We start from the raw sequence: 24,715 nt of genomic DNA on the forward strand, positions 1-24,715 counted from the left end.
GGGGGGAACGGTGGAGATGGAAAGGCTGATGAGGAGAGCACATAATACATGTCTGAAGGATTATCTGGGACAACCAGTATGAAGGGGAATTCAGAAATACATGGCTGATCAGGCTAGTAGCTTCAGAATGATCACCTGGCAAAGAAAGATATTAACAGAACTTCAAAAAGAGTGATGGATGTAGACTCCAAAGGACCAATGAAACAGAAATTTTCCCAGGAAACTGCCAGGAAGTATGATCTGAAGGACAGAGCCTTGTGCACCGGACCACCGCAAGCCTTGGCACACCAAACTTGTGAGCCATGGAGGCACTGGGCTTCGACAAAAGTCTCATTCAGGAACCCAGAATTAGCTGGAATTCTGCCTCATTCAGCAGGAAAATGAATCAGTGTTCGGTTATCTTTGTGCACACAATCCAGATTTCTGTGTTGCTTGTTTGGCTGCTTACTTCAGAGAAAGGGTTTTTTTCAACCACCTAGAAATGGTATAGCGTAACTAAAATAAATAGCTAGTCCTACCTAGTCTCCATTTGTGAAAAGCCTCTGTATTTTATTTTATTTTATTTCATTCACAAAAGAACTGTAAATTCTGTTTCAAAGCATAAACTCTTCATTAATCTCTCTAGCTAGAACAAAAATTTAGTTCTAAAATATGGTCATGTGTTTTGAACTGATAGTTATCCCTTATAATCACTGCTACTCTTTGACTTCCCTGATTTTGCTGTTCACTGGACACTTAGTCAACCTCCAAGATAATAAATTCCTACAAAGTAATACAGAAGTCACACTTGGAGCTATTACTTATAATAATTCACAGAGACTAGAAATAACTTTATTTTCTATACTTACAAGTCAAACAGGCCTGCTGAAAAGCAATTACAAACTCAACATGCAGGTTCTTTTGCATTTACTGAAATGTGTCGATGCTGGAAATGTGTAAGCTTCCCATTTATTTCCAATTAAAACAAAGAATGGTATTTTTTAGCACTGGTCACAGCTCTGCATTTTCTTACCACCATTTTATGCTCATTTATCAACAGACGATAGAACAAGGCAACCTTACTTTAGGGATTAACTCTCACAAATTAACTACCCTAAAAAAACTCTTTTAAAATAGTTTGTACTAAATTAAATATCTCTAAATTCAATAATTCTCAGTGACAACTTATTAAATAAAATTGTAATAGTGGTGAATTTTCAGCTCCACTGAAGTCAATGGCATAATTTATAGAACTTCCTCCTCAGACTCTATTCCATTTCCAAAACAGGGATAGAGGTATCAGTCCTGAAAAATACTGCACCAATTTCCTTCTAAAATAACACTAAAGAAGCGAGTCAGATCTCAGCGTGGTACGTCAGATGAACTCAATTTCTGAGTTAATCTCAACGTTGACTTTTTTTTTTATATCTATCTATATCTATATCTATAGATATCTGTTTGAGTTCAGTAAGAGTCAGAAGCCCAGCATGCCATGGTGCTGCAGTTCCAGCAGAGGTCAGAAAGTGAAAGCACCATTTCAGAATTCACAGGAAATGGTCATTTACCTTTAGTGGTCACACTAACGACAACTTCAAGCTGTAGTCAGTTTTCAATTTTATACTTATCTCACTTTTCTTCAACTGCAGTCCTTAAAAGCTCCCCAGGAGAAACAGAGCATCAGATAAAAGTCTAATACATATCTAGAAGGCATATCAGTAACAAATAGTGGGCACAAAAACATGGAGCTCTTCAAGAACTCTCAGTGGTGACGTTAAGTCTGCTCCCTTGCAATTTAACAGAAACTTTAACTTCTCCAGGAGCACAGCGAGGCCATCGTTAAATGGTTTCGATAATCTTTAAGATTTTGCAAGTCATACTGGAATTTCTCTGTGCCCATTAGCTGATTTTATATCATATAAAAAGGTTTTCTCATTTATTTTGGTTTTAAGCCGTATGGGCATCACTGCTTTTCAACACATTGTGTAGGCAGAAAATGTTATGCTATTTGACATTTCACTGAGTGGCAAGGGTATTTTCTCCACAGAAAGGAACTCTTTATAATAATGTTTATAAGTAGTATTTAGTGGTTCTCCTGCGGCCATAGGTTTAGATAAGACATGGACAAACTAGACTGTACAGTATACAAAAATTTCTTGGTACCCGGCAACAGATAAACACGTACCAGATATGACGCTGACAGAAATAACCAATTTTGTTGCAGACTGGGAATAGATCAATACAATACATCCCAACTAATAAAACAGAATTACTTTCTAGAATTACTGTTGAAGCTGTACTCTATATCAATAACATTACAATGATCAAACAGATATGGAAAAAAAAAGAGTTAAATCTGCAGTGCACTTAAACCCCCAAATTCTTACATCTGTTCCACATAAAAATCAACGATTAATAATATTGGCCAAGTGTTTAAAGTGAAATCAAGCCCATGAATGACAGGAGATGTAACCCTCAGATGGTAAAATTGAATTTGGTTCCTTTCTGGGGAAAAACACCTACACGTATTCTTGAATAAGAATCTTTCTTCAAAGGTTAACAGGAAACTTCAAGTTGATTCAAGGTAAATAGCTCCTATCCAAGAAGATAAGAAACACAAATGCATTGGTATTGTTACGATGTTGTAATACATTACCGAATTATACAACAGTGTTATTTCCCCAAATTCCTATAACTTGTATGACTTGATAGGGACACAGACTACTAATGACAACGTTCATACATCAGATAATAAAGTGCATTCGGAAAGCATCACGACTTCCTGTGTTTCCAACAGAAGTACTTAGTAAAATGTTATTAAAGATGTTAACATGTGAGCTGCTGCACCATAAACACAACAGTCAGTAAAAACACAGGAATATGATATTTAAGTCTTCCCATACAATTCTGCTGAAAAAAATTGCAACAAAACCCAGCAGTGGTACCTCATATCTTTTTTTTAGCATAGTTCTGAAATGTGCACTGAAGAGCTATAGGATAAACCTTCCAAGCTCTACTTCACATTAGTGAAGTGCATTAAAATACCCACTCTTTTTAGACAAAGGATAAGGCTTATACCAAAAAAACACTGTGCCACTTGGCTGCATATCTTTGGTATATTTATAGTGCAACTATTCCGTTTCATCTCTAAAGGGGAAAGTTTTCCAAAGCACTGCATCCCCTGCCACTGAGAATCTACTATGACCTCCTACATTCCCTAGGACCTCAGACACTAACCTACTACTTCAGACAAATGAAGAATGTGCAGTGAAAATAACTTCTTCCTGTTTTTAAATATACTACTGAAATAAAATTAAACCATGCCAGATTTCACATTAGAAGGAAACAGCACGTTTCAATTCTCTTGCAAGAGTTTAGGAGCATACAAATGCGAGCATATATTTCATGGCAATTTTTAACAACAGATATCCAAGGTGCTATTTGAAAACATTTGTAATTTAATTATTGTTAAACTAGATTTATTCAATCTTTCTCTCTACAAAAAAGACACCTGTTTTTCATTTTGCTTAGATACTTAGAATTATTCAAAATGCATAGAAAGGCTAGAACTACTTAATTAAAATATATTGCAAGCATATTTTTCTAAACTTGTATCACTAAAGTCTTGCTGTATTGTAAGTTTTATTGGAGGTGGCCTTTTAAACACAGTACCATGTATTCACACAAGCCTAGATATATACCTGTATTTCATACTGCTATTTGAGTAGGCATACCAACACAAAAGTATAGTACATATCATCCAGTGGCAGTGCAATAAAATGTAGCGCCATCAAAATCCCATTTAATGATTTTTCAACTTCTGAACAACAACATTCTTTCTGAACAGGTCTGTCCAACCAAACTTGCATATTGCTGAACACTGGCTTCGTCGCTTGGCCCCTTCCTTCTTTTCTTATACACACTGTAAGGCATCACGGTTCTCTTGTGAAGTACTCTCACTCTGCCCAGTTCCTTAATACGACCTTCATCAACTGCAAAGGGAATCAGAGAACACAAAAATTAGTTATGTATATTGTCCATATGATCTTAATTTATGCAACTAACTTCAGTATGCATAATGAAAACTGTAAGAAGTAATAAAACTAACCTACAGATGAACAGCAGATGAAAGCAGAGCTGATCTACAGAGCAGTCTTCTTGAATCATGGTTGAAAACAAAACCTAGTTTGCAAAGTAACTGTATTTGTGGTGTATGAAAAAATAAACCATGCATCACACATTTCTAATGGTGACATATAGCATTTCTGAAAATACCTCTACTGCTGTATTTTATAATTCATGTTCATTTAATGCTCGCTGGACCTCACTGCCAGAACTGAAACCCTATCTGGGAGGTACTTTCAAACACAACCGACCAGAAGAGACTTGCTGTTATTGCCATATTGCACTTAATTACTACACCACTTGCAAAATCCACCAGCATAGCGCACTCCCTTTCCTCAACTGTGAACAGTGTATTAAAACCAGCAAGAAGTCTCCACACTGTTCGCCTTAGGTAAGCATCAGGCAATAAACTACCTTCCCAGGTGAAACTCCCTGGCACTCCACCCCCCAACTTTTTTCCTCATTTATACTGGTTTCCGAGTTTCTCTAGTAGACTGAAGTTAAACAATGCCCTTACTTCAAGTCTGATCCCTGAGCTCTGCAGACCAACAGTTAGCAGTGCAAGCACTAGCTGGGTGGGCACGACATAATTCCTCAAGCTTTCAAAGATACACACACCACAGTTGAATCTTATTAACCTCATCTACAGACCCCCTGTGACTTAATTTAACCAGAATCATACACATAAGAGCATCGTTGAACAAGTTAAAACTTCCTTATTTTTATGAATCCAGTTGATGCTACTATTGCTGAATAATAATGTTATATAGCTGCTGCGTGTCAGAAAAATTGGCTCTACAGTGCTAGAAAACTCTGAAAGTGAGAGAACATGCCACACACCCGAGGCCATTGCAGGATAAATTAATAAAATTGTTACAAAATACTGGTAAAAGAAATCTTGGACTTTTCTGAACCTCAGGTTTAAAAAGCCACCAATGTAAGAGTCAACTTAAACACTGAATCTGAAATACGAGTTTGAGAATAGAACCATATAATTTCAAATAGTAACAGAGAAAAGATGCTTTCTAGAACATCAGCATTTGGGGACATAAACTATGCAAAGATTCAATCTTTTTTTGGCATCAGGACATTATTCTGACTGAAGAGACAGCACAGGTAAGTATAATTGCTTAGCTTTAAGTACTGCATCTGCCCCAAATTAAAATATTTTATTTGTTCATGTACTTGCTTCATTTAGGTTAGACTATTTAAGGCTCCTTGAACAGTATCTGAATAGGATCCACTCTACACCATTCCCCACTTACAACACCCACAATGAAGCCTTCTGCTGATCATCGGTTGACTTAAAATCAAACCAACTGCTGTGGAAAACCAGATAATTCAAACAGCTACTTCATGGGCAAAAATAGGTTTTATTTATAAGAGAATAAACAGAGGTAGAACTTTCTCAACAAGTTTCACAAATGGCAATAGATCCAAAGTGCAGAGGATATGATACCAGCTCTGGAAAGCAAATTGGTCACCAAGTCCTGTCGTCTTTTTTTTTTTACATACCTGCTCATTAGACTTGCCACAGGTAAGCTAAACAACTTGTCTGGAAGAATCTGAAGAAATCTAAAAGACAAATCTCTATTCAAATGTAGCCCTTACTACGGAAAAGCTTAATAATCCCTTTGGGGCCTTCTTTATGCTTTAATAAAGACAAGGGAGGTCATGAAATGCTTTTCTTTGCAAGACATTCTTAAGAACCTGCCCCTATTCATCCACAGAAATGGCTTATAAACATTTTTCTGCTGATTGCCTGAATTTAGTATGTGAAACTTAACGAAGCCTGCTTTACAAAGTTTAGAATGACTTCATTACTTTTATCTGTGTTTTGATTCCTAACATGAAAGCACAATGTATTTCTTGAGACTTAACTAGGAAAACGTGGTTCGAAGGAAGAAAATCTGAATAGTACTTGCTAAGATTGCATTCTCCACTAATTATTGTTGGCAATTGCTTTAGATAAACACCAAGTCAATAACACTTTATGGCTTTCTCTCCCTCTTTGAAATCTGTTAGGTTTTTGATGTGTGGCCAACGCCTTTCTGATATCCCAATAGGTTCTTTTTACTACCAAGCCCTACTGCCTCTTCTATTACATCGTCATCCTTTCTGAAAGTTCACCAAGGAAAAATTTGCAAGTTTAGCTTCTGGAGGTGACACAAGTGTAAAGTTATTTTAACTTCTTTAAATTGGAAAGTTTATATTTACTGCACCTCTAGGCCAACTATAAGTTTGTGTCCTGAAATGGATTTACGCCAAGCGTAGCCTTCATAGTCTCATGCCAAAAGCACTTTCAAAGCCATTCACTACTCACTGTTTGATACTCTTGCTTTCAAATAACACTGAAGCCTGATACTCTGGATGAGTTCATCTTTTGGCTTGGAGCGTTCCTGGCCCCAGATTCAATTTCTTACAGTAACTAAAGCTACTGTACCTTCGGTTTCACTATAGCCTTACTGGCTCAGCTGAACTCTGTTCTTGTTGCTCAGCATTTATACCCTTACTCCACTTTTACACATTACATCAAGTGCAGCTGGTGCATTATCCTCCTTGCAATCAGGCCCACGTTAGCTCTAGCTCTACAGCCATATGAAACTGTTATTATGACCCAGCGTTCTAGCAAATTTGTTAAGCACTACAGCCAAGTGTTTTCTGGGGAGAAGTAAGGCTTGCCAAGCCATGCTGTAGATCAGTCCTTTCTTGGACAGGTTTGTGGCACAGGTTTATAACACAGCCCTCAGGCAGGAGAAGGCTCTCCCAGAGCAATTGAGAAAATACCAATATCTTGAAAAAAAATCACTGTAATATGAATAATTCAGACATGTTTTAAGCTTAACACAGTAAGTTCTGTGCATAAGGCGACTTGGCAATGAGTTTATCATCAGGAAAAGTTTAAAGCCAGGTATGTTTGGTCTTACAAACTTACATTTGATTGACTGTATTTATATTTGTTCTACACATTAAGGTTGATTCCAGATTCCTCAAATAAGGTTTGAAAGGCAGAAAAATAATAGTCCAAATGTCTACAAAGATTACCTGTTTTAGTGAACATTTTTCCATTGACTCCCCCCAAAATAAAAACTTTAATGAGAAAAATAACCTTCTGTAAAAGTACTTAAATATATATAATTTAAACTCCATCTGAAAAAGAAACCTTTTACTGAAATGTTAAGTATCACTAAAATAATCTCAGGTACATAGTTAAGCTTTTAGAGCAAGTGAATAGGAACTTGTGTCACCATAATAACAAATCTGTAAGTTAAAATTCAGCCACCTTTCAATTGCTACTGCTCTGAAGGCAACACCATACGAATTCGGGAAAGTACGCCCTTTACTCGTGATTTAAACCTAAGCAGAATAAAGAGAATTTAATGGAAAATAAAAGCAGATTGGGTTCCAGCATTGTTTAAAAAAGAAACTACCCCCCAAAAAGAAGAATTAAATACCTGCTCCTGCTGAGTGGCACATGATAAAATTTGCTTTATAGTTAAGAAGATGCTAACTGAATTCTAACAGGCCTTCTCTGCGTGACTGATGCTGGGATACAGAAGCAATCTCAAATCAAAATGAGATCATATGCTATATTAAATATAATTACTTGTTGAAAATAAGAAAAACATCTCTAGCAATAAGTATTATTTCCATGCTTTATTAAAGAAATTTCAGTTAATGACTTCCATTTCTGGAAAGACCCAGACTGATCAGATAGTGGAACAATAAGTTAGTGCAACTTTAATCACTATTGTAATTACTGAATGCAGTATTGCTACCATTAAAAAGCTAAAAAAGCTAATTTTTATCTCCTCACACCTCCTCATTTTATACGTCCCGAGTCTCCCACTAACCTCTGCTTTGCCTCACAAGTAGTTGGTGCATTAATTTATATAACCCACAAAAAGAGAAAATCATGGGTTTGAAGAGGAAATTTCTTTTGCAAGTGCATAATTGTTGGATGCCTCATCAAGTAATAATTTATAGCCAGTTAATTTTCTAAGGCTGGCTTCTTTAGCCATCACCCCAGTCCACCCCTGTATGACTAAGACGGGACCTTGTAAGCCACGGTTTTAAAGACTATGCCACACAAGTCACGTGGCAAGTTGCTTCTTAAGAATATTGTAGAATCCATCCTCCTGTAAGTCCACATTTTGTTCAACTAAGCAAATATCACTGGGTCTTGGAACATATTTTTATGTTTTTTTACAATTTTTTACAATTTATCTATTTCCGTGCATTCTCTCCTGACACATCTGGAAACACTTCATCTTTATCACTTGAAATGACCGAATTTGGTGGAAGCAGTTCTATTAACAAAGCGCTATAAATGAGCAATAGTACTAGAAGGAGCTACAATACTGCTAATGTCCATCTGAATTCTTGGGACTTTGCCTTTGTGAAGATCATCTTCTCATGGAACTGTTGATTAATTGTAGTCTACAGAAGAGACACTGTCGCTTGACATGCAAAACATGTAAAGTTTTACCCCTTAATTCAGTTACATCTATCAATATAGTTTGGATGGTAGAGACATAAAAAACCTAAACTGCAGAAAAATCAATTCTGTAGATTGAAAGTACCTGTCATTTTAGGAAACTGAGCAACTGCGGATGCCAACTGTCTTTCTTTACCAAAATATCATCCTATAAGTCTCAAAGCTAAAAATACAGCTGAATTCTTGTTGAATAAATTGTCACTTCTTTCTCTTCTCTCCCATACTCCTAAAACAGCAGATTATTTTATATAGTGTTCGTCTATTGAAATTTGAATATAGGAGAGATTTCATATATAATTCAACCTTGCCACTGTGATCCCATAAAGAATTTGCAAGGATTGCAAAGAAGGGCTAAAATTCTTTGTCCCCACTCCCATATCACTATTAAATGCAATTTATACATAGACGATTTCTCTTCTGAAAAAACCAAAACATATTGGATATGTTGTTAAGTATCGGTAAAAAACAAAGTAAAAGAAGTGATCTAAAGACCCTCTACGCAATGGTTTGTCTTGGCAGATGTCAGGCAGATATTGGTTTGATTTCTCGGCCCAGCTACACACGTGCACCTTCATCAAAAGCATAGGCAACATTGCTGAGCGACACTGAGTAATAAGCTAAAAGTAACAGCAGTGGTCTTCAAAGGCAGCCTCATCCAGCAATCAGCCCCAGAAATGCTTTTATACACAAGGGACTAGGAGGAACGTGAAGAGCAGAAAGTCTGACATACTCCTGTACAATTTGGTTTTTATTTCTTCGCACAACCCAAACCAACTTCCCCCCAAAACTACCAGCTCCCTCCCAAAACCAAAACATGATTTTCAAATGCTGATGTGCATTCCTGCTGAAATCCCAACATAAAATAAGGAGGAATTATTTTACCATTTTTATTCACAGTAATAGCAAAAGGGCATGTGTGCTTTTACATAGAAATTTGAGGTTTCATGTTCTGAAATTTTTTTTTACAGCATAGGAATTGATTTGCATTTTTATAAAATTATTTTGGGAAGCTGATATCCAAATATTTTCATTCTCCAAATGCATTAATCTTTATTATTACTACCTAATATAAGCTGAAGTGAAAAACAGCTACATCTGTCAGAAAGCCAGGTAAGCACGTGCAAAGCCGTACAACTGAGACGCACAGAACGGCGAGCGAGCTCTGCAACAACCTGCTGCAACTCTACGCAAGCTTGGAGCCAACATCGCGTTCAAAAAAGTGGGATGGTTCAAAGGTTTTTGTAGCAAACTATTACTAAACCAGCTTTTCGGTGGTGGCTGATTTGGGTCAAGCTGGTTTTGATCAATACTGATTTGGAAAGACAGCTTGCAGCGGCAGTGTTCTGTGCCGCTCTTCTTTAGAGCCATGTGTGATGGGTGCTGAGTCAGTGGTACCTCTTTCCTCATCCCCTTTAATACACTCCTCACAAACATGACATTTTAAAATTTGTCAGGGTTATAATCTAGAGATGCAAGCAAGCTAACTTTTTTTTTAAAGTACATTTTTCCATTTATAGGAAAATAAGTGAAGAAATAATTAAAAATAAGTGACAAATTTATTGACTTCCTTATTTTTTAAATAGGAAAAAGGACAACTGCCAATTTTCAGAAGAGCCCACATTAGTCCCAGGAAAATATTTCTTACATTTTCTGTACAGAATGGATTGAGAATTAGTATGAAGCCTTGCTGAGGTCTGGTATTTCTAATTCAAAAAAGAAATGTGGCACTCCTACTAAACTCCGAAAAGATGCTGTTTCTGATCATAAGTTTCAGTTACCTTAAATGCTACTTAAACCCCCTGAAACAAAGAAAATATTTGGCCATCTTCACTTTGTGCTTCTGCGTCCATGCTACACAGGGAACCTGGATTTATTTTTTTCTCCACAGCAAGATGAAACAGTGGAAGAAAGAACAGAAACAGGAAAAGAACCAGTCCTAATTCAAAATTTAAAATATGTAAAACGTGCCATTAACTGAAACCTGTGATTCACTTTGAAAGCAGTCTTTGAAGAAAACTCCCATGTAAATAACTCACATTATAAATTAGTTTCCATTTTGCTTAAAAATGGTATCTCAGAAAAAGTGGTTTTACCTCTAAGCATTAAATCCACAGGGGAAAAAAAAGTACTAAGATTAACACTTGACAACTGCTGTATTTTCAGACTGACAACCCAAAGGGTATGCTTGGTTTTTGGTTTTGTTTCAAGTTGTTCTTGGTTTTTAATTTCCAATTTTGAAGCAGCTAGGACTTGCAACATTTTTAAAGATGAACACAGTGTTCACAGTTTCCAAATCAAAGAAAAATAACAGGTTTAAAACTCAATTTACAAGTAGTTAAAAAGTTTCATGATACCTGAGCTTTCAAACTAGGTGTAAAAATGATCAAAAAAAGCACCCATCCCTTTCTGGTCACACTACGGCAATGTTAATCTATTTGAGAAACACTACAGCCTTGTCGAATTTTTTTTAAGGAAAAGCTACATCTGGTTTACATGACCTTGTCACAGTTAATGATGAATGATTTTAAAACACAGAAACTTTAAAAGGAAGAAAACAAATTAACTTTTCAAATTTTATGACTGAAATATAGGAGATATTAATTACTGGAAATAGAAAATGTTTCCACCTCAGCCAGAAGTCTAATGTATCTGACCTTTGAATTTAAGCTCATTTCTTACTCAATTTAAAGCATTATTTCTTCTCCTTCACAAGCAAAGCATATGAAGTCATCCTCAAAAACAAAATAAACAATACACAGTGACAAGATACGCAATATCCATTAATACTAATATTTATATAAAACAGTGAGTTGAAACGTGTTGTTTCTCATACTGCTTCTTTCATACTAGATTCATACATTAAGAAATATTAAAGACCAGTATGCCTTGGGGTATAAAAATACTAACTCGAACCAAAATAAGAGTACAGTTAAAATGAAGCATAAACAACAACAACAAAAAAATTCAATGAAAAGAAATCTTAATTAGAACCAGAAAGCACAAGTCACAAAGGAAGTACAGTAAAATGCTCAGGATATTCTCAATCAGCCAAATCTTTGCAGTTACTCTAACAAGAAAAAAATAGAAACTTTTGAAATCGCTGTTCAAAAAGAGTACATTTCTAAGGGGAAAAATGCACCTTATAAAAATATTATCAATGATCCTTAAAACATGAAGAGAGAAGAATTACAGTTTTACAAGTGTAACTTACAGGGAACCTTAAAATAGGTAAAGGCAGGGAGTTGCAACAAGGGTAAATCCTAAAGACATCTTCCGAACAAAACTTTTGGGCTTTGTGCCTGAAATCATACAACTGGTTTGTGATTTGCAATTCAATCTTGAGAAGCAAGCAGACTAATCACTTGACAAAACGCATTCAGAATCCACTAACCCTGCTGTGCCACACGGAAACAATAACTTATTGTGTTTTGACTCTTATTATTCTAGTAGTAAACATGAATAGGGGCCAATGGAAAACATTTCCTGTGAATTCAGCAATTCGTAGCAGTTCTCATTTTCAGCTGTAATTCACAGCAACCTGCAAAGGCTTCTGGCTTACCTGCAAATACAATCCTTTGACTCCATTGCCTAACACTAAAATCCAAGTATGGCCCAGTGTTTTGGACACATTTGAATGAGATGCACATAGAACAATAAGTATAAAATTCCCGGTTCATTGATGAGGAGGTCTCTTATAATACAATTATTCTAACCTACCTCAATTTATTATCCTGAAATATGGTGACTGACAAATGGCTACCGAAGGGCTATATTTAAACGATACTGATATTTCTCCAAGGACTTGCCTTTCAGGGGTGCACTATTAAAAAAAACCAGTAGCACCTGCGAAAACGTTAGTTAAATGAGACTGAACAAGTTCCCATCTGAAAACACTATCCAGTGCCTCCCAGGCAAGACACTAAGACACACAAAAAAAGGAATATAATCTAGTAGATGGCAAGCTGACAAGCTATTTCACTTTTAGATGCTCTTCCAGAAGACAAAATGAACTAGTCAATTCTTTTGAAATTGTATCTCTGACACTATCCTGGATGACTTCAGATACAAGAAATGAGAAAGTGACTTGCCAATGAAGAATATTAACTGCGTACCCAGGAAATTTTTGTGGTTTTTTTCTTTTTTCTTGTTTTAAATATCCTTTAATTATGCCTTCAGTTTAAATGCACCATGCATACAAGGACCAGAAGCAGAAATGCAGCAGGTACAGCTCGGTTTTAAATGCATGAACCTTTTGAGACACTAGTTCTGTGCATGGCCCTGCAGATAATTGCCCTAAACCAGGTTCTGCGACTGCAGCACCCAGGCAATCAGCAGACTGCACAAGGCAGTTTTGCAGACCCAAACCAGCTAGGTCGAAGTTTTACAAGCTCATTCATGTACCAACTCGCTTTTGCTGACCTCTGCAGGGATTTCTAATGCCTGACTCTGATCACACTGGGTTCTGGGAAGGTTTATTTGCTCTGCGTCAGCATTGATGAGCCTGACCAAGCTTCATCCTGCATCAGATGCATCTCAGAACCTTTGTTAGCTGAGTTTTTCTGTTCATCAAAGCATCCGAGTCATTCAGAACAGCACAAGAATGTTCAGTGTTTTGAGCTGCTCATTTCTCTTTAGAGACAGAAGGGAAAATAATGCTCAAAATCCAATGAGCACTTGGAAACAGCACATGAAAGCAACTATCTAATTCACTTGCTAACAGGGAATTAAAACTGCACACGTATCTTTCCTGTCATCTCAAGAACATCATCAAAAGTGACTCAGTTACTGTTGGAAGAGACACATTAAACATACCATTAAATCTGTGAATTAAAGGTTGAGAATACTAAATCAGGGATGCATCTTAAATAGAAAAGATGAGCGATGGAAAGCAACTGCCACACAAACACTTCCTATTAGGGATGAATGAAACTTTTCATTCATTTCTCATGAAAAACATGAATAAATATTTTTCTTAGATAAACACAGAATGCTTACCTCATTACTAACTCTAGTAGAACTTTAAAACTAGTAACTACACTGACATCTCAAACAGAGATCTATTTCCTGAACATATTTTGCCTAAGAAAAAACAGAAACAATACATAAACTGCATTCTTATTCCAACTGGTAGCTAAAAGACCTTGTAATTTAGTAAGATTTAACTAAGAAGCCAAATACTCAACTCTACTAAAACCAGTAATTTTCTAACTACAAAGTGACACTAATGAGTCCGTCTAAGTTTTGTACCATGAACAGTGCCCAAGACAAAGTACTGACCTTCGTGCCTGTGTGAGATGAAATCATGACTGTCCTTCCCAGTATGTGAATTTCTGCAACTTGCACTGATTGCAAAGCTGACATTTGACATGTAAAAGTGTTTCAGACTTTATTTTTCATGTCAAATTATTTTTACAAGGGCTAACAATGGAGGAATAGCGTTACTGCCTCATTTTATATATTTTAGAGTCATTTTGCACTGCACAGACAAATTAAGAAAACACACTTCCTAACTTTCATAGGCCATCATCACCCGCTGGATCATAACCTTGCTTCCAGGGAATTAAAAAAATTTTTGTGGCTGAGATTGAAATATTAATTAAAATAAAGGGAATTTTAGTAATTCTGGATTTTTTTTTAATTCTATTTTATAAATATATTTCCATATACTTATTTTCATCACATTTATGCAAGAATAAAAAATGTTGGCAGCTTTGTTTCTTTTTCTGAAGCAAAATCTTCCCATGGGACTGACCCCAAGCTAGCTGACAGCAAAGGAGAACTAATGAGGACTTCAGACTTCCACAAGAAGGCTTCCCAGGAGGCACTTCCACTTTCAACCAGACTTCCAGGGACTTTTAGTCACAGGATTTAATGACACTTCAAGCCGACAGCAAAACACAGTACTGAGCCCCAAGCTTACAATGACAGTAAAACCAATGGAATAAAAGATAGTACGAAAGACAAAAGTTACAGGATTATGCTTTAGGGAGTTACAGCTCAAAAAAATGGGACAGAAACAGGAAAAAATCTCAAAGAGTAAAAAAGTTAAAGACTATTTATTAAAATATTTGAACTGTATAGAAGTTAAAATGGCACAAAGCACTAAGAGGATCTTTCAAAAAGAGGGGCAAAGCAAAGTGTTCGTTAAGTTTGATATATGAGGAGGAAAAAAAACAAATGCAAGAGTCAAGCTGAGAATTACAAATGCAAGCATTTCCATGAAATAGGCAAAATTGAAGCAATTGGCAGTAGCTTATCAGCTAAATAAATCAGATTACAGAATCAATTTACAGGCTAAATTAATTAAAACATGGAATCAAATTATGTTCCACGTGAGAAGTCGGGATGATGTCACCAGAGCAGAGAATAAACATGTTCTGAGGCACTGAGGATCATTACGAAAAGTCTGACCCTGGAAAAAGTTTGCCGTGGTGGCTGGTAGCGTGTGGCTGCGCTGGGACTCAGCACATGCCTGTGGTGTCGCTTCCACATCTGCTCTGTATCTGCGCCTAATTACAGCTTTTAACTTTTATCACATTTTGGAACTAATCCCATGTGCTAGTTATCCTCGGCATGAAATAAATCTGCGTGATCTCTCTACTTATCCCACATTATTTAATTTTTAATTTCTGTTCTTGTGTTTCTAACACCTTCTCAGTATGGAAAATAATTCCTACAGGATTTGGCAGTCCTTGCCCTTCCCCACATTCCCCTGAATCTTTACCAACTAATGAGTTCACTTGTGGTCCAGTCACAAAAAACACCAGCGTTATTCTGCTAGAGAATTAAATGTCACAACATTCAAATGGTGAAGGAGTACCTTGAGCACACAAGCATCTAAGATGCATCTCTTCAATGTGAGAAGTATGCCGGGATATCTTTATTTTTCAAGCAAAGTCCTCAAAAGATTATGTAATTTCAAAATACATCTGTTCGTTATACAACTTCTGTGATGGTCAAGTTGGATTAAAACATATTTTTGGGAATTCTGCAGTCCAAGCCAAATGTTTCACGAACTACACTAGAAGTCAGGCGATGGTGCTTCTTGAGGGACATTGGTTTACTCTGCTACATGTATGTCAGAAGCAGATATATTTAGAATATCAATAAATACAAAATTTTAAATCACAAATAATTAGCAAAGTTTGAGATTTGCTAGAACAACACAAAATGGAGTTCATATTATGACCATACTTCAAATCACATTTTAAAGACCTTTCTGTCTTTGCAGTTGATTGTTTTGGGAGACTCCGTTGCAGGGCTGATGATTCAGTGTAATTTCTAACCCACAAGCCAATTTATGCAGTGCAGTTGTTTAGGACCCACAAATTAAGTTAATAACATTACCTTTTTAATTACAGAAGTACTGGAAAATTTGAGCATATTTTTGCATCCGAGGCTAAAACCCCATGCCAGTCATTTCAATTTAATCCAAATATACTGAAAAGTGAGGGAAAAATTTGCCTGGCTACACCTTATTGGCACTATCTTCATTGTTTAAACATCTTGTATGCTCAGGGATCACCCTGGATTTAGAAATATGCATTCTGATGATTCTAAGTGTTTATAAACTTAATTAGAAACAGATACAAACTTGTAAGATGTGTCTCTTCTAGAGGAGCTGCTAGAAATAACTGCCTTATTCTTGATTGTAGAATTCAAATTTATTACCTATAGCTCTGATAAGATAGTGGAAAGTTAGTTCTTTAGAAGAATTTAGTACATGATCTATCAGAATTTGAGCTGTTTTCTAACTCTCCAAAGTACACAACACTGTATCCTTAAAAAATTATAAACAGCAGTTGTTTCACAGCAGACCAGCAATTTCTCCCTAATCAGATGATTGCACAGTTCTAAACAATTTGTTTAACGTGTTCCATCTGTGATAGTTTTGTGACTACATTTTCATCGACTCAAGAAGTTCGGTGCATTTATGCTTATAAACATTAAGCCGCATCACACTACCCTTATGAACATTAACATATACTGTCTTTTGCATTAATCCATCTGACTAGATTCAAAGATGCACCACTACACATATACATCACTTTGCCAGGGATCTAAACTATCAGACATGACCAAATGGCAACCGTAGTTCACTTTATGGATGCCAATATGTAATCATGGCTTTTCCATTGTGAGAGGGAGGAGGAATAAGACCAGTATCATGCTAACACACTATATTTTAAAAATATATCTTAAAATTAAACAGCCTCTGTACTTGATGGGAGAAAAAGAAAAAAAAAAAAATCAACAAAATACTTGCATTCACATTCACAATAAATGTAAAACGTTTGAAATACACCCTTTTTATTAGCAAATAATAGTATCTAAATTGTACAGGAAATTAAATGTTTTGAAAAACACAGCATTAAAAATCAAGGTTATTGAAATAGTTGCGACATCATTTTTCTAGTCAAAGCATCATGCACACAAATCTATTTCTAAAATAAACACAGTTTAATATAACTGCCCAAGCCTGCAGATTTCTGGGTAAGAATTCTAAGTTTTAGTTATGTATTGGGCTTGCGTGGCAAGGTTTTGGTAGCAGAGGGGCTACAGAGGTGGCTGCTGTGAGAAGCTGCTAGAAGCTTCCCCCATGTCTGACGGAGCCAATGCCAGCCGGCTCCGAGACGGACCCGCCGCTGGCCAAGGCCGAGCCCATCAGCGACAGTGGTGGCCCCTCTGGGAGAACAGATTTAAGAAGGGGAAAAAGTTGCTGCAGCACAGAAAATGCAGCCAGAGAGAGGAGTGAGAAGATGCGAGAGCCCCAGCCCTGCAGACCCCCAGGTCAGTGCAGAAGGAGGGGAGGAGATGCTCCAGGCGCCGGAGCAGATTCCCCTGCAGCCCGTGAGGAAGACCACGGTGAGGCAGGCTGTCCCCCTGCAGCCCAGGGAGGTCCACGGGGGAGCAGATCTCCACCTGCAGCCTGGGGAGGACCCCACGCCGGAGCAGGGGGATGCCCGAAGGAGGCTGGGACCCCGTGGGAAGCCCGCGCTGGAGCAGGCTCCTGGCAGGACCTGTGGCCCCGTGGAGGGAGGAGCCCAGGCTGGAGCAGGTTTGCTGGCAGGACTTGTGACCCCGTGGGGGACCCACGCTGGAGCAGTCCGTGCCTGAAGGACTGCAGCCCATGGGAGGGACCCACGCTGGAGCAGTTTGTGAAGAACTGCAGCCCGTGGGAAGGACCCACGTTGGAGAAGTTGGTGGAGGACTGTCTCCCATGGGAGGGACCCCACGCTGGAGCAGGGGAAGAGTGAGGAATCCTCCCCCTGAGGAGGAAGGAGCAGCAGAGACAACGTGTGATGAACTGACCCCAACCCCCATTCCCCATCCCCCTGCACCGCTGGCGGGGAGGAGGTAGAGAAAACCAGGAGTGAAGTTGAGCCTGGGAAGAAGGGAGGGGTGGGGGGAAGGTGTTTTAAGATTTGATTTTATTTTTCGTTATCCTACTCTGATTTGATTGGTAATAAAATTAAATTAATTTTCCCAAGTTCAGTCTGTTTTGCCCATGATGGTAATTGGTGAGTGATCTCTCCCTGTCCTTATCTCGACCCATGAGCCTTTCGTTATATTTTCTCTCCCCTGTCCAGCTGAGGAGGGGAATGATAGAGCAGCTTTGGTGGGCACCTGGTCTCCAGCCAGGGTCAACTCACCACAATTTACTAGAACTCATAACTTTCAGTTTCTTGCAAGAATCATTAAGATGCATAATCATGATACTAATAAGAGGATTCAGAAGTTATTAAATACTGGGAATGCTGTTTGCTTTTTAATACTCTAGCTTACTATGTGCAGCAGAATAACAATGCCGCAAAGCTGTGAAAATTTTCATTTTGTATGTAGCAAAGAAAATGGAGTTAGTTCTGCACTATGTGAGAAAGATGTATTTCTGAAGAAAAAAAAAGTTTTTTCAGCTTGTATTCCTAGAAGTTTTAAAAATCCGGTAAAAACTTGCAATAAACGTTAGAAGACTACTACAGAAGTCAACTGGAAATCTTAAGTAATTTTCTTTAGTTCAGTAACTCAAAAACTAGTGATCTGGTATCAGCTCTGTTCATAAGGTAATACATGGAATGGGAGTTATTACAGAGTGATTCTTGTGAGCCTGAAGTGAGAGCTCTCACTTCAAATTCTGACCTCTACATAGATATGTGTACTGTACCAGGACTCTGGCATTGATCCTTGGACTAATAATCCTGGAAAGGAGAGTTCAGGCACTGATTTTAATGTTGTTTTGGTCTGGGTGAGGGTGGGTGGGGGGTGTATCAGATGGTTAAGACTTGTATGTGAACATGAGGCAATTTATAAGACTTTCTGGATTTCAACATCTGTCTTTTGTGTAGACATAGCCTCACCAGTTCCTGGGTGGCTGCAGACAGATCAATGAAAAGCACAGAAAAGACAAATTATCTTCTTTTGATTCCAATGCCTATTGTCATTTTGGCTCAGACCAGCTGGAAATAGTCTAAAGCCTAAATTTTTCTAAGGACTTCCACTCCTCTGCTGGAAGAAGCAAGGTCCTTATTGCTGTGTGGAGATGGCAGATGCAAAGTCTGGTCTGCATCAAGAACAATGAGAGGAAGGTGCTTGCTGAATTGTTAGGCACTGGCAAACTTCTGCTGGCATATGACTTTGGCTTCGTAATGTCTTCAGGTTTTCACATCTAGTTTCTTTCTGCATAGTGTATCTAAAAAACAGCCTCTCATTCATCTCTACAAATACCTGTCTAGATTTTCAAGTTTTAATCCCACCATTACAGCTTGCTTCTGTTCTTGTCAAGTCCTTCTTCTCATCATTCTACCTATATGAACTACTACAAAATTTACTTACCCATCTTTCCATGCATGTCTCTACCAGCTACCCTGATCACATCAGACAGACCTCACTTCTAAAGCTTTCGAGTCTGTTTCACTCCCATATTCATTCCTAGCACCTACAGGCAGTAATGTAAGTTCTACCTCTGACTATGGGATCTGATGTCCCAGACCAGTTTATCTGTTTTTGAAGGAAACTCCTTTGTGTCTCCCCCTATTCTTCGTTTCTCCTATACCTCTCATGCTGTGAAAGATTCCTCCAGAAACTCTAAAAGATAACTAATGTACTTCCTTATATTCCTCTTCAAAACTCTCCTCCACCGTGATGTTTACAAAAAAAACCCCATACAGTTTAGTCTATTACTATTTAGTCTATTAATAGACTATAATCTATTTTATAATTGACTAGACAAACCAGAGGTGCTTCTCTGTTTCTTTATACCACCCTTTTGCATCCATTGTGGTTTGTTTTAGACTGTACTCTCTGGAGCAAAGAGTGTCTTGTCTCCAAGAACACACAAAGCCAACACAGAGGAGTCTATGTATGCCTTTGTTATGTGTATTTTTCAACACTGGAGAAAGTACTTTCATTTTAATTAATGTATTCCATTTGATTCCATTTTGATTTCACTCTATTATTAGATACACAGGAAGTTGAACAGATGTGTATTAGCTTAGCTAATTTATCAGCTTCAGCAAAAAAATCAGTCAAGAAAAAAGAAAAGCACTAAAGACCCTTTTGATCTGCACTACTCAAAGCTTCTGCTCAAAGCAGCTGACACAGGAAGGTGGGAAGCAGCTTGCACCACCAAGATTGCTGTGGGCCATGCCTATCAATTCAAATCAAGCATAGCTTTTTCACTTGGGTAACAGCACCCTGTTCACCCTGGTTGGCACAATGTGCACCCCACATTACATGACCCAGTCAGGAGGCTAGAAAACTATGAAGTCTTTAAAGCCACGACTTTAGATTGGGATTGTATCTGCCCTTATCTGAAGTTGCTTCTTAAAGGTGTTGACAGTCCAGTGCTGATGGGAAGAAAGATTTGAAGTTTCCCACTAATTTAATTACCATCTCAAAAGTAGATTTTCATAAAGATTTTACTTCATGAAGATATTTTTCACAGGCTTCTCTCTCAGGAGCAACAAACTGAAAATCTCAACAGATGTTAGAAAAAAAAGACATGTCATTGGGTTAGTCTCAGAAAAAGGGAAAGTGGAAGGATAAAAGTATTGCCAAGATACCAAGTAAAGCATTTGTAATTCTTTTCATACTGCATTTGTTCCATGGGCAAAGCTGTTAATGAAAGTACTACCAACGAAATAAAACCCTGAAGACTGGTTTTGAGAGGAGGAAGTTAACTAGTGTGACAGACAGTCTATGCCCAGGTATATTTCAGCAGATGCTATCATGTGACTGAATTTTGCTCATCAGTTTTGATATGTTGTCAAAGTCGCTGACAAGTACTTATCTGCAGAGCGATCTTTTAATTAACTTCTTTTTTCTTTAACATAACTCCACCTGTACTTACAGCTAATGGCCTGTTAAATGAAGTTCAGCACTATCTCAATTTTCAGAATGCATCAATATCCAAAAGCCTCTATTACTGCCCTACCTCACTAACTGCTTATTTATTTGTAAGTAAATGACTGACCACTGGTTAATAATAAACACATCAGAATGCTAATAAACCTCTCATTTATAAGATGGTGCCATGCAGGTCTTGCAAATTTTTCCAATTGAACAGACAACAGAAATGAAAAATCTGTCCTGAGGCATGAGTAATTTAAGCAAAACTGGTAATTTATAAAAGCAAGAATGCTTGACAAACATGACCTTTCATCCATGAATGCTGTCTGAGTGATGCTATGCAATTTTTTTTTTCTGAAGTAACTGATGTTTTTCAATACATGTTAAGAACTGCACATAAAGAGCCTACTAGCAGTTTATTTAAGGATCAAATTTGAGCTGGCACAAGACCTCCTCGTTGTCTCTGTATGACTGGAGTGTTTTGAGGTTAAGTAAGGTTGAATCTCATTACACTGGCCAGAAGTAATAAAGACTTGGACCTATTTCAAATATCAGGCACCCATGATTTGCCATTCTAAACAAATAAAAGTTACCATGGTTCCTACGATTGCTTTTTAAAGTTATTAACTGTTAGACACTTTTTTAGACTTATCTCTGTGGTATAAAGAGTTAAGAACTTTGTTTAGTTTCTCTGTCCTCTCTTCTTTATTCTCCAACTGTTAACAGAAGCATTAGACGTCAGAGGAGACGGGGATGGAAAACAATACACTTTAAAACCATTTGAAAATGCTCAAGCTCGGGACAATCGCATAATGCAAAACAGGCAAAAATTCTCTGCAAATATTAATTAATATTTTCTGATACTTTAGAAAAAAATTGCTACTTTTTGTGAGCATCTCCTTTTTTTTTTTTTCAGAGAAGAAAAAATAAATCTGATTATAGGAAGGAGCTCTGCAATGTAATGCATGTGAATAGTCAGAAATCCTCTTCATATTGCAGAGACTTGGAAGGTCACAGTGCATAGTACCCTCTCCCGAAGTAGCATTCGCTGCTGTTCTATAATGTATTTTCATAACCTGCAACTGGTAAATTTATTAGGCAAATTTTTAATTTTTTTAAAGGGAGGGAACAGAAGTTCAAAAATTGCCAAACATGATGAACAAACTAGTGTGAGGTAATGTTTCAGAAATTTTCTGACATTACAGACAATATTAAAAGATGACCATTGGCAGTGACTGTTTTATTGCCCCAGGCAGCAATGCAAGTAGCATTATTTCTCCCAGTTGTTTACTGGATCTGGTTACTGCCCTCAGTTTCTACGTCAGAAGTCCCACTCCTGATAAATCATGACCTACTTAAATGACATAATTATGGGCAGTATTATAGAAAGCTGATTCAAAAGGAATAAAGCACACAATCATTCCTATTGCTCTTTTTAAAATTCACTGTAACTTCATTAAACTCACACTAGTGACTATTGTAGAGAGTAAAGAAGTAAGAAGGAAAACTGATTTTACTGTTGAGAAATAGCTTCCTTAGAGCTAGCAACTACTTAAACCTCAAATGACTATGAGCTCACAGCAGGTCCAGTTCATTTCAATGTGTAGCTATGTTTTAATTTCCTTGAACCACAGGACATAAGTCACAGTTCCAGTAGTGTCTGGAGTGAGATATTCTGTGCTGATAATGATGCAAAGTTTTATATCCTGGAGTTTCCAAATGCGTGGTATGCCACAGGGATTTCACAGAATCGAGAGGATGATGCCCCTTTGCTTGTACAGGGTTAACACCTTCAAAGGCAGCAGTTTAGTTGTCATTTTTGCGCTTAAATGAATGCACTCTTTTCTTTCCGAATAACAAGAGTATCTTGAACACCACTGGCCTCCCAAACCATTTCCCTTCTTCCTCCTACCTTTGTAATTTTTTTCCAATTTCCTCTCACCAATCTAACGATGATTCTAGTTGATCAAGACATGATGGGCTACCCATTTAAATCTCTCACACGTTGAGCGTTTCCCATGGTGATAAATACTCTTTTCAAAGAGCATCCAAGCATGCTCCCCAGTCTACTTCCCACCCCATTGCACGGCTACCTACACAATCCCTAAAGAACATTCTCTGTTTGCACACAACACTTAAGGTAATTCTGCTACTAAAACTTTTAAATCAGTATCTATATCTAGAAAGTTATTTAAAACTCATTATTGTAGTGCTTAATAATTATTATCTTAATGTCCAGTTGAGCAACCAAGTCACAGCATAAATGGTAACATGGACAGGATGAGGAAAAGCAAAGAACTCAAGAAGCTCACAATCTTGCTTAAGTGGTCATCTCTCTTCAAATTCCTTTCATTTATCTACATCCTGCCCTTCCAACAGTTAACAGTTAACCAGCTAGTGAATGAAAATTGTATTAAACTACAGCTGTGAAAAGTAAAAAGAAAGAAGCAGCTGTTGAAGACTACTCAAACTCAGAGACAGGTAAATTTGTATTTTGATGGCTAGAAACAGACCGTAGCATTATGTATTCTTGAGCTTAATCACTGACATCTCTGAATAATACCACAACCTTTCTCAATTGTTATTCAGTGGAGAAAGAGAAAATTTCAAGAGCAGAATATCCAGCAATTTGCAATTAATAAAAAAAGTTAATCAGTTTTTCCTTTCTACCCAAGCACCACACTAAGCATTCTCTAACACAGCTCCCTTAAGGCCTGCAATCGGCCAACAGAGTCAGTAGCTAAAGCAAGTACATGTATTTTTTTCCATTTGATTGCATTCTTTTACAGTATCATTGCTGTATTATGTTCTGGTCAGTAATATTTTCAATCATTCTATGCTGGCATATCACTAAGTACCTATTTTACAGAATGTAAAAATATGTCCCATCTACTTCAAGATGTTTAAGGTGTTTCTGCTGTTCATTGTATTCTTCAAATTCACTGACAGATTGTTAAATTAAATCCGCCAGTTTGTTTCTTAACAAAAGCAGTTGATGCCTTTAAGCTTCTCCAGCCCTTTCATTCCCTTTCCTGTATTGATTCTAATTTCCTTTCTTTATGCATTCATCTGACTGGAATGTAAGGGAGGAACAATTATTTGATCGGGTTTGTTCATGCACAGAATAACAAATATCATTATCTGAAAAGTAGCAATGTGTGTTAAATTTGAACTACATATAGTCTGTAAAACAGAATGTACTTAAAGTTTGTATTGCTTATTTCATGTTAAAAGATAAAACTCTCTATTTGCTAATGCTTGCTGGAGGAGTTGTGAATTTTACACTTTTTATCCTTTACAGATAAGATTTCCATAATGCTTCAGCAGCAGATGATACCAATACCTTATAAAAACAAGACAGACAATTTATAGGCCCATAATTACTTGTAAACTTACCTGCTTTTACGTCCTGGTTGAATCGACAGTATTTTGAGTGCTCAAGCAGTGGTAGACATTGCTCAATAGGTGTCCAGACATATGTCTCCGGACACAACAAGTCAGAGGGCCTGTACTGACCCTAGAAAGAAGAAAAGGAAAAAAAAAAAAAAAAAGAAAAGAAAAAGAGAGTAGTCATATCAGTTGCACAAGAACACTCTGGCTACATCTTCCCAGATTTTCCTATGAACAAGGAATAGTTTTAATCTAATCTACACCAAATGAGTCAGAAACAGCTTCATTGAAATCACAGGCTTACTTCTTTATTCCTGAGATGGTGCTGAAATTAATACAAACGTAACCTTGGCACTTGAAGAAAATGTAAAATTAACATAC

General features: G+C 37.3%; 1 protein-coding gene across 5 annotated transcripts in view; it reads right to left on the reverse strand.

Moving 5' to 3' along the window:
* Nucleotides 1-796: 796 nt before the first annotated feature.
* The window catches only part of ATE1 (arginyltransferase 1), an 85,738-nt gene continuing 61,819 nt past the window's right edge, over nucleotides 797-24,715 (reverse strand). For all 5 annotated transcript variants that reach the window (XM_052798344.1, XM_052798341.1, XM_052798345.1 and 2 more), the window contains 2 exons: nucleotides 24,341-24,461; nucleotides 797-3,968 (listed from right to left, as the gene is read on the reverse strand). In XM_052798344.1, coding sequence (XP_052654304.1) covers nucleotides 3,790-3,968; nucleotides 24,341-24,461 — 300 coding nt within the window. In that variant the 3' untranslated portion in view covers nucleotides 797-3,789. The remainder of the gene's footprint in view (nucleotides 3,969-24,340; nucleotides 24,462-24,715) is intronic.

Source organism: Harpia harpyja, chromosome 10, assembly GCF_026419915.1.
Source record: "Harpia harpyja isolate bHarHar1 chromosome 10, bHarHar1 primary haplotype, whole genome shotgun sequence".
Taxonomy (NCBI): domain Eukaryota; kingdom Metazoa; phylum Chordata; class Aves; order Accipitriformes; family Accipitridae; genus Harpia; species Harpia harpyja.